The sequence below is a fragment of the Diadema antillarum genome, unplaced genomic scaffold, assembly GCF_040938485.1.
Source record: "Diadema antillarum isolate AM-2024a unplaced genomic scaffold, OU_Dant_1.0 seq00000704_RagTag, whole genome shotgun sequence".
Lineage (NCBI taxonomy): Eukaryota > Metazoa > Echinodermata > Echinoidea > Diadematoida > Diadematidae > Diadema > Diadema antillarum.
Genome location: NW_027271609.1, coordinates 1,206,725 through 1,218,375, shown reverse-complemented (window position 1 = coordinate 1,218,375; position 11,651 = coordinate 1,206,725). Strand labels below are relative to the sequence as shown.

General features: G+C 42.1%; 1 protein-coding gene across 1 annotated transcript; it reads right to left on the bottom strand.

Annotated features, from left to right (window-relative positions):
- Positions 1 to 2,618: 2,618 nt before the first annotated feature.
- On the bottom strand, positions 2,619 to 8,912 carry LOC139737769 (heat shock 70 kDa protein IV-like). The gene is made up of 2 exons (XM_071648443.1): positions 8,566 to 8,912; positions 2,619 to 4,362 (listed from the first exon to the last, which is right to left on the bottom strand). Exons 1-2 carry the CDS (start codon positions 8,751 to 8,753, stop codon positions 2,619 to 2,621), a joined length of 1,932 nt encoding a protein of 643 aa, XP_071504544.1. The 5' UTR covers positions 8,754 to 8,912.
- Between the last annotated feature and the right edge of the window lie 2,739 nt (positions 8,913 to 11,651).

Below are 11,651 nucleotides of genomic sequence, written 5' to 3'. Positions count from 1 at the left end.
GTGAAACAAAGCATCATCAATTCACACACCTTTCCAATGAGATACCTGGACAGTGGATTTGGTATGGGACGCTATGGCCAAGGACAGATGGTGGTGTACAGGTTAAAACAAAGGGAGCTTCGGGACCCGCAACAGTCACAACTTAGATGGTCACCACGTGGAGTAATATACTAGATTATTATACATCATACTAGATTATTTATACACACAATATAATATACAGCGTGTCCCACCAAAAAAAAAAAAAAATGCTAATGGCGCTCTAGATGAGTATAATATTAAAATTACAACATGATCTGCACAACCGTAAACTACAGTTCGTTTTCTACAAATCGATGAATTTCTTGTGAGATATGGTCTAATAATCACAAACATATGAGCATTTTTTCATTACACATCAGGAAACCGCTCCATCCAAGTTATTAAGTAGTATCTGTATTCAGGTCATGACGCAAATCTCTCGTTTGAAGAGGCTACACCCCAGTAAATAATGCCAGTGCATATCTTGGCAATCAATGACTTAAAGTCAAAGATATAAAACACCTGTTTCTTGACCCTGGCCTAATCTAAGCATCAGTCATCGGCCACAGCGCCACAGGAGGGGGGGGGGGGGGGGGGCACCGCGAGAGGAGGAGATTGTTTTGGTTTTGGCATGGGCCATGTAGCTCCATGGTGCGTGTGTGTGTGTACGTGTGTGTGTGTGAGTGTAGACATTCAGCGTATGCAGACAGAGCATGCCTGTACTGTAGTGACCGGAACTATTGTCATTCCATTTTGCTCTCCCCTTCTCCCTCCCCCATCTCTCCCCCCTCTCCCTCCCTCTCTCCCACTCGCTCTCCCTCTCTCTCTCTCTCTCTCTCTCTCCCCCTCTCTCTCTTTCTCAATGATCCAGTCAGCAGGCTGATTGTAACCAGGGAGGTAGTCTCACCTCCCCGTTGTAACTCACTGCCAAATAGCACATTGTCAGCACCGGCAAACTGGCAATGCTCTCCTTCTTATTCCTGTATTTTCGTTATTTACGGGTCAATTTTTTTCGTTCGAAATGTAAAATGGATGACCATAGAATTTCTCAATAGAATATAAAATTGAAAACTTTAGAAAGGATAGAGAAAATTGAGTTCACTTTGAATGGTCTGCCACAGGCAGATATCCTTATCATGCTCTTACGTAATACGACAGCTGCTTTCTCAATGATCCAGTCAGCAGGCTGATTGTAACCAGGGAGTAGTCTCACCTCCCCGTTGTAACTCACTGCCAAATAGCACCGGCAAACTGGCAATGCTCTCCTTCTTATTCCTGTATTTTCGTTATTTACGGGTCAATTTTTTTCGTTCGAAATGTAAAATGGATGACCATAGAATTTCTCAATAGAATATAAAATTGAAAACTTTAAAAAGGATAGAGAAAATTGAGTTCACTTTGAATGGTCTGCCACAGGCAGATATCCTTATCATGCTCTTACGTAATACGACAGCTGCTGGAGTCATCAAACCCTGGCTTGGCCTCCAGGTTTGTCACGCCTGAGCAGAAAGCTTATTTGCAATGGACAAGTACTTCGACTCCCAACTCCCAAACGACAAATATACGCACCCCACTTTGGGTATTCTCCAGTTGGGGACTCGCCTCAAACGAGGGATTGACGGCATGTTCAGCTAACAAAATCTGTCATGTAGTCAAGTGGGACAAATAATATCTATTCACGTTCAGCTGCGGGCGTAAATCTGCAAAGATTTTCTTTTGTTCAGAACTGGGGATGACCTATTCATTCATCCCTCCCTCATACGTTCAGAGAAACATGACGAAATCTGATCAAAATCTGAACAGGGTACAATTAAGATAAGTTCGAGGTGGAATTCAATCAACGAGCACCATGCAATGTGACAATACTCAGAAATGTGCTCAAATACAGGGAAACGGGTACATGCAAAAACCTTTGCAAGGGCAGATCGGGGAGAAGAGTAACAGTTCGAACACAAGAAAACATTGACATGGACCACGTGAGGCAAAGCCTCATTCAAAAACCCCGACAAAGTTGCAGGAGAAACAACGTTCCACACGTAATTGGACTACGTACTTTATTCAACGTGATAACGAAACTTGGATTGAGAGGTTTTCTGATGAGTGCTGAAAGAAGGCTCATATCTCTGTGTTCAATGGACCATATTGCATAAAATTTAAGCTAGTAGTACAAAATGAATGCTAGTTTATGATTATAAAATCATATACAATAGGATTTGGTAATTTTCAAATTGTACTCATTTAGAGTGCCATTAGCATTTAATTTATATATCCTCATATCTATTTATTCTCCTCTTGTGTATTCGACCAAACTTATTTATGAATAATATCAATCAATCAAAGTTCAATATACATAGAAACTACCCGAAATTAAAATGATACAATTTTTTTTATTTATACGTATCCCCCCCCCCATTAATGTAAGACATATTACAGTGCGCACAGTAGGCATCATTATTTCCAATATCATAGCCCTTGTAATACAAAAATTAAAAGCTAACATTGATACAAGTTACTCAAGCTGCTAAAATATCCGGTATCTGTACCAATGAATAACAATGTATAATTTCAACTTTTCTTCTTTAAGTACTGTTACCAATTTAGTCCATCTCCTCCACAGAAGGACTAGTCTTGTCACTGGCTCCCGCCTGAAGTCCCGGTGAATTGCAGTTATCTTGTTGTCCATAGTCAGCATGCATCTTGATCATGATTGGTAAGCACGTATTTTGAAGCTCCTCCAGTTGGTATGTGTATTCTTCCTCTGTAGCCAAGGAGTTGAAATCCAGCCACTGTAAAACGACATCAGCGGCGTTGATGACAGTGTCTATGTCATCAGCGGTAAGCTGACCTTGAACTGATGGTTCGTTGACAGCGGATTTGATGCCAAAGGCGTAGCTGTCGAGTTGGTTTCTGGCTGCGATTCTCTTCCGCTGGCGGTCATCCTCAGCTCTGAACTTATCAGCATCGTGGACCATGCGATCAATGTCTTCCTTGGATAGACGACCGCTGTCGTTGGTTATCGTGATGTTGTTGCTGCTACCTGTGCTCTGGTCTTTGGCTGTTACATTCATAATGCCGTTGGCGTCGATATTAAAGGTCACTTTTATCTTCGGCACACCCCTTGGAGCTGGGAGAATGCCACTCAATCTAAACTGCCCGAGTTGGTTGTTGTCTTTGGTGAGCGCCCTCTCTCCTTCGTACACTTGAATGTCCACACCTGGTTGGTTGTCGGTACATGTGCTGAAGATCTCAGCGACCTTTACGGGAATCCTCGTGTTTCTCTTGACCAGAGCTGTCATTGCGCAACCAATTGTCTCGATTCCAAGTGAGAGTGGGGCAACGTCAACCAGTAAGACCTCCCTGATTTCTTCACTCATATCACCAGACAAGATGGCTGCCTGGACAGCTGCACCATAGGCCACAGCTTCATCTGGGTTGATGGACTTGTTGAGGTCCTTGCCATTCAGGTACTCCTGCAGGAGCTTCTGGATCTTGGGAATACGGGTTGAACCTCCAACCATTACAACGGTGTCGATGCCTGTCTTATCGATCTTTGCATCGACGATTGCCCTCTCCACTGGATCAAGGCATTTCTTGAAGAGATCAGAGCACAGTTCTTCAAAGCGAGCTCTGGTGATGTTTGTGCAGAAATCGACTCCTTCGAAGAGCGAATCTAATTCAATACTTGCTTTTGCACTGCTAGATAGAATCCGTTTAGCTCGTTCAGCTGCAGCGCGGAGACGCTGAAGTGCCCGTGGGCTGTTTCTGAGGTCCTTCTCATGTTTGCGCTTGAATTCCCTCGCAAGATGGTTGACAAGTCTGTTGTCAAAGTCTTCGCCACCAAGGTGGGTGTCTCCAGCAGTTGATTTGACTTCAAAGAGTCCATCATCGACAAGCAAGATGGATACATCAAATGTGCCTCCGCCGAGGTCAAAGATCAGGACATGCTGCACACCTTGCAACTTCTTATCTAGTCCATATGCGAGGGCACCTGCTGTTGGTTCGTTGATGATGCGTAGAACATTCAGCCCTGCAATTACGCCTGCATCTTTCGTGGCCTGTCGCTGAGCATCATTGAAGTAGGCGGGAACGGTGATGACAGCATCTCTGACTTTCTGACCCAGATATGCCTCGGCCGTCTCCTTCATCTTGCTGAGAACCATGGAGCTGACTTCCTCTGGGGCGAGGATCTTATTCTCCCCCATGTACTCAACCTCTAGAGCAGGTTTGCCTCCTTGGTTGATCACCTTGAATGGCCAGTGCCTCATGTCCGCTTGTACACTCTGGTCTGTGAACCGCCGACCAATCAGTCGCTTGACATCGAAGATTGTGTTCTTTGGATTTCTGTATAAAGACAGGAAATGGACATGGCATTAATTTTATTGATTGTATAATTACTCCAAACATAATTTTCACCTCAATACAACTTCCTTCTCTTGAATCGTTGAGGACCGCGTATCAAACAATTACAGTGTATTATTCTGCACAAATATAGGCAATAGCCACTACATACAATTCAAGTTAATCGTTATACTCGATGGATGAAGGTCAGTCTCTACCCTTCCTGCGGGAAAGAACACAGTGTCCCACAGTCTGACAGTGTGTTAACAATGTGATCGAATAGTCGGCTATATGAAAACGCTCGAATCTAATAGTGTGAAGATGTTTTCAATCTGTAGTATGAAAGTGTGCAACAAAACATCAGACCTACTATGTGAACACTCTGTGAAAAGGCACGTCATAGTGTGAAAACATCTTCACACTACTGGATTCGAGCGTTTTCACATAGCCGACTACGTGAACACATTGTGAACACACTGTGCGACATTGTGCTCAATCCAGTAGGGTATGCGGACCCCGTGTGTCTTTTGAATAACTTTCCAATCTATATCCATAACTACCATTCCTGTCCAATTTCATCGGAATGCACTTTGTAGGAAATGACTCGGTCATTTTAACCAACGGGCCAACCTAGATATCTCAAAGAACGTGTCATCTTCCCCTATTCAGGCCTTTGTGCGCAATAACGCAATAGATAGCATTATAATTTGCGAGGAATATGAAATTTGGAGAAGGGGTGATCACACAATATGCTGGTGTCGTTATTAGAAATAGGAAGAGCAGGACATACCAATGATAAAAAAAAAATGAGTCTCAATTTTCTGTTTCTAGATATTTATGCTGAGATATTCACTAGCATAGGTGGTAGTTAAGACTACCGAGTAGTAATCTTTATTTTTTATTTTTTATTTTTTGTTGTTGTTGAACGAGCTCTATGGGAACTTGTCGTGTTCACGATGCATTGTTAGTCTGTGTTCTTTATTGACGTGACAGTAAAATTCAATTTTTTTAAGTTGGCGTTCACGTGAATGCGGAGATTGCCTTAAATTACACATATAGAAAGAATGCTGGGGAATCACACAGTTCATATTTTCACAAGGCAGCGATATCGATTGATAAGCATGTAAGCAAACACAGTGACGTGATAATACCTTACAACTTACGTCAGCACAAAATGAACTTTGGATCGATAATTCATCAACCAGTACCTCCTCTTTGACGTTTGAAGTAAATTTTACTATTTCAAACCCTGCAAAGTATGCATTCTATTTACTTGTCACTTACGTATAGTGAGGTTAATATTATTGCCTCTGCCTTCTGAAAGAGGCAGGTCAAGTGTTCTTTAATTGCGAGAAAGTCAAAATATGTTGAATTTTCTTTATACTAACTGTATATCGTTTTACGCGTGCGACGTCACAATTCGAAGTAGTCTTTTTATCCAACGATGACAGCATTGAAACTTTAAAAATTCGTATCTTTTGAACGGATTGTCCAATTTTTCTCAAACTGTAACTGGCGTCTCCTGTTAATATTATTGTCTTCTCCCAATTCAAATGTAGGCCTATCATGAAGGTAGGGATGGGTGACCCGGGGCCCGTTTCATAAAACTTGTCATCAGTGACAAGTTGTCATAGATGTGACAAGCTACTGAATTACTTGCATCTGATTGGCTGACAGCAAATTTTTCATAGAAATGTGGCAGTTGTCACTAATGACAAGTTTTATGAAACGGGCCCCCGATTGAATCGATCTTCCTACGCTGCCCCCCCCCCCCCCCACCCACGTGCAAAACCACGAACAGCGCCAGCAGCGAAAATGTGCATCGAAGCGTGCTCATCGGTGATGGGCGACTTCGGCGAGATGCTTCGTCTTTGTTGTTGTTGTTGTTGTTGTTGTTGTTGTTGTTTTAATTTTAAGGCGTATGTCATTCAGTTATGAATATTTACGCCTGTGTGTTTGTGTTTGTGCGTACGTAGTCTGGCTTTCAGACCTTCTGCTAGTGCTAATTTTTCCTCCCAGAATATTACTAACGCCCTCTACGACAAAAGAAGTAGCTGGTTTAGCTGGATGGTCCATTTGCCTATATGGAGGGCGCATTTTATAAAAAAAAAGGGGGGGTACAGTTGACAAAGGGTCTGGAAACCAGACTAGTACGTACATAGAGATCAGTGATAAAGCTGAAGATTGTTCATAACGGGGATTCCCAGATGTATCCACTTCTGAGGCCAGCCTCCCCACTCCATGGCTACTTAAGTATCCCGGATCCCCACGCTACTAGGTCTTTACAGGGAATGAAGCCTTAAAGGGGATGACGAGTAACTGATCAGTGGGAATCAGTGGGAATGCTTGGGGATGATTGCTCCAATCCTTGTGTGATTCATTTAAGAGTACTTGTTGTGTGAAAATTATTTACTTCATAATGGTCTCATGTTCAGGTAATGTGCAGTTCAATGTTTCAGGTTAGCATGCCTGTACAGTGACGGGGCGATCGTTAACGGGCCGTTACCGATCGCATGCTAACCTGGATTGAACTGCACATTACTTGATTATTCTGAGACTATTCTGAAGCAAATAATTTTCACACAACAATAGGTATATAATGGACTCTTAAATGAATCCCACAAGGATTGGAACAATCGTCCCCCAGCATTCCCACTGATTCCCACTGATCAGTTACTAGCCATCCCCTTTAAGTTTCCCGGATCCCCATGCGACTAGGTCTTTACAGGGAATGAAGCCTTAATTCACGTATGGATTAATTTAAGCAGAAGGGAAGGTGGAATGCGTCATGTTGGCGTGTAGGATTCACGTAGATATGAATGACCTCCAAATCATAATCTTTATAGTTAAATTATACCGTAACCATGGCAGAAAAACTGACACATGTTTGTGCCGACATTGTAGCTAAACAAATCTATTTTTTCATTGTATATAAAAGAATAAGTTGTTGGTATGAGCAGGGAGGTGAGGCCTCCTTGGTATAATGAGGCAGGTAGCCTATAAACTGTGGTTCTTCTCACAGCTGCCTTATGGGTAAGAAAACGTGCATTGAGAGAAACATTTTTCACACAAGAAATTTCATTTTTACGGTAGGAGCTATTAAGGTAGAATAAACTAACATTGAGAAGAGTTTGACAAGGAAAAACATTTTTTTTTGTTTAGTTGGGATATACACCAATGGGATTTCCAAGATACACCATCAACGATAAATTTTTAACGCTCAACTTGGTTTAATGCGCTATCATTCAATAAGGAACTGTTCTAGTATGTTATACTAAAAACATAGACCTACAATGAGTTTTATCAATAGTGAGTGATAATCTATCGACGTGTATGAAGTATTGTCATACAAGGCAAATTTCAGTTCTTAATTTATTGTAATGATGGTAGTAATGGAGGTAAAGTGTATAAAACAAAAACAGTTTGGAGTCATCAGCAAACAAAATATAAAGGAAAGAATCTACAAAGATTTCGGAAGGGCGTGGATGAAAAATAACAACACTGATCATGACAAAGACCCCTTGTGAAAACATGTAATATAGGGTATAAAGTGTAGACTAGTATTATAGACTGGAAAAGCACTCTGAGAGCGCAGCCCGCCGCCGAACAGCTGACTTTCACCCCATAATCACCATAGTCCTTCATATTATCATTCGATTGCTATAGTGTCTGTTATGTCTACAACGGCGATATGCAAATGCTGGGTTTTCCCCACGGCATCTTTCCCGCTTTGGAATTCCCCACTGTCTGCTGCGTCTAGCATAGCGTGGTGGAAATCAATGAAGTTTCTCACTGCGCAAATACAACAACAACAACAACAAAGATAAACAACGGTTATCATGATGATATTGTGTACACATTTTTACGAATGATGAAAAGGCTTGGTTATCTGGTTATTTATTGGGAAGTTATATACACGTGGCCCTAAATTTCTATGACAAATAATCCTTCATCAAATTAATTCAGAAAAAATCGTGGATCCAGACGATTATGAGAATTACTGCAAAGATTGTATCATCTCTTCCTTGTATCATTCTCAACTTTTCCTGAAAATTTCATCCAAATCCCTTTACTTTTTTTCAGTTATTTCGCAAACAAACAGGGAAACAAACGAACGCCGGTAAAAACATAACCTCATTGGTTGAGGTTAAAATATAGACACACACAAACACACTCAAACTATCTTGGCGTTGAAAGTTTTCTTACGTGGCTACTTGGTTCTTAGCAGCCTCTCCGATGAGCCGCTGCGCGTCGGTGAAGGCGACGCAACTCGGTGTGGTCCGGCTTCCATACTCGTTGGCGATTATCTCGACTTTGTCGTTCCGGAAGACACCGACACACGAGTAGGTCGTTCCCAAGTCGATTCCAATAGCTGGTACTTTTCCTGGTTCCATATTCTTGCTTATCGTCCAAATTCGCAGTAGTTATAACAATTCCGGAAAATAGTCACCCTTGATGGTGTTATGCCTACAAGGAATTCACTGTTTATTTTCCTGCTTGCTTAATTAATACTCAACAACATTCTTTCTTCCTTCACTGGTTATTTTGTAAAGTTGATGTTCTGTTCTGCTCTGAGCCGTTAACTTGATTAGCAGCTTCGAACACTCAGCTAAATCCTCACATACAACAATATTTCAATTTATGGCAACTCGCCAATGGAATCTTGCGCAAGATTTGTCCTGAGAGAACCCAGCAGACAAAAGATGAGGAAATGAAGGTAACCGATTATTAGACAAACTTGCCATCGAATAATCGTCATTTATAGGGGCAGGAATAACAAGTAAGTCAGTGCAAAGGCAAAGTCCAGAAACATGCGATAGCTATACCGGGTGTCCCAAAAAAAAGCGGAACGGTGGATTTTCAGTACCTTGCATTCTAAAAGTGATATATTTTTTGACATCATTAGAAAGAACATCTTCCGCAGAAGACCATGATACCAAAATCATTAAATTTGGTTCAGTACTTTTTGTTCTACGCCAATTTCTATAAATGCAGTCATTTTCAATTTTTTGCGACTTATGAGATAATAATTTGGGTGCGACACGCGTTCCATACGGTGAATTGTGTAAGCTCGTTGATCCATGTCAGCAAAAGATAACGCTTTCATATTGGGAGCGCGCACAAACACACACACACACACACACACACAATGTGAAAGCTGTATCTTTTGTTGACATGGATCACCGAGCTTACACAATATTCACCGTATGGATCGCTTGTCGCACTCAAATTATTATCTCAAAGTCGCAAAAATCCGGCGAAATTTGACAATGACTGCATTTTCAGAAATTGGCGTAGAATAAAAAGTACTGAACCAAATTTAATGATTTTGGTATCATAGTCTTCTGCGGGAGATGCTCTTTCTAATGATGTCAAAGGATATATAACTTTTAGACCGCAAGGTACTGAAAATCCACCGTTCCGCTTTTTTTGGGACACCCGGTATAGGGTCGCGCACATCGACAGCTCACCACAGACCAAGTCATCCGTGACAGGGATAAACCATCGTAACGAAATAAAAAAAATGAAAGGACACATCAGTGTTTCTGTATATCTGTTTTATTACATTTTCAGAATTACACACAAGGCGCGTCGAGTTTTACTGATATAGTTCTCGTGACAGAGAGGAGTGTGCTAATCAAGAATAATTTAGAGTATATTTACTGTTTTCTAGGAAAGTATAAAAACAACCGTTTCACTTATTAAAGGTATAGTCTCTTTAGAGACGGTGGTGAGTTGGCTCAGTCGGTAGCGCGTCTGCCTCACGATCACGCGGCCCGGGTTCGAACCCGAGTCTGGACTGAGCAATGTTGTGTGTAAACATACCGTCCCCTCTAGCGAGAGGCAAAACACTCTGTCCCTCGGATAGGACATAAAATGGAGGTCCCGTGTATGAGAGAGTCACAGCCCATGCACGTAAAAGATCCCGCTTCATTCATTCATCGCAAAGAGCAGGGTGTCTAACCCGGTGAAGTGGTCCCACCCCACATCCAACTGGACCCCATGGAAGACCAGCTTAGTGTAGCTGAATATGGGCTATCCAGCCATCTTCACAGATGGAAAATGAACAACAACAACAACAACAACAACAACAACAACAACTTAAACTCATGAGACTCGAACCTACTTCTTTTCATAAAACTTCTCTTTGGCTTTCAACCTATATTTTAGAAAAACTTTGTAAGGCGAAGTGATGGGGCCCGTAGCGGGTCGTGTTTGTTTGTTCGTTTGATAAGGGAATATTGAGGTTACAGTTGGTGCAAACAGGGAATACATTCGTTATGGACCAGGGGCGGATCTAGCTTTTTGTAAAGGGGGTGGGAGCGGTATGCGAGGGAGCGTAGCGACCGAGCCCGAGCGAGCGGAGCGAGCGAGGGGGGGGGGGAGGGTTTTGGAGGGGGGTGTCCCCCCTCCCGCAGTAGGGAGAATTTTTGAAAATCCGTATGTGAAAATGGCGTTTTCTTGCATCTAAAACACCACTATTTTTGGTATAGAGGTCATTGCCATGTGCAATACATAAATAGAAAAAAGTTTTTAAAAAAAGATAAGATAAAAAAAAATGGTCCCCGGATTTTTTTTTTTTTTTGGGGGGGGGGGGGTGGGGGTTGCAACCCCACCCCCACCCCCTCTAGATCCGCTTCTGTGGACTACAGTAGTCCTGTGATTTATAGGAATTGTTTCTACGCAGATTTATCGTTATCAACCAGGGGGGCATTTAATGAAGCATTTTGGTCGGATATTTTTCTGACAAACTGTTACAAACTATACCGAAATCCCTGCATCGCACCTGATTGGCTTAGAGCAAATTTGTCCGACAACTTTGTCGGACAAAATGCTTTATGAAATGCCCCCCCCCCCTTCCCGGTCGTGTAAAAGGAATGGGAGAGAGGGGCTACCCCCCCCCCCCCCCCCCCCAAAAAAAAGAGACCCATTTCTTCGCTAATTGCTCCCTTTAAGGATTTGATATGCCAATGTCGTGAATGGAATTAGTTTGTGTTTGTGTGTGTGTGTGTGTGTGTGTGTGACCCTCCCTCGAAGTGTTGTTTACTTTTTCCATATAGAAAAATCATTGTGATAAATAGGGCTATAACACGTTCTTTTATCATTCTCTCTCTTTCTCTCTCTGTCTCAAACTCTACGCTGCCTCAATGTCTTTCATACAGTCCTCACTATATTTCACAAGTGGGTTAATAAAGGACTGAAAAGGTTACTTTGCTTTTTGCAAAAACAAAGGTCTTTAATCATGTTAATAGAGCTCGCTGGCTGCGCTCTCTCGCAAACCGAGTTATATA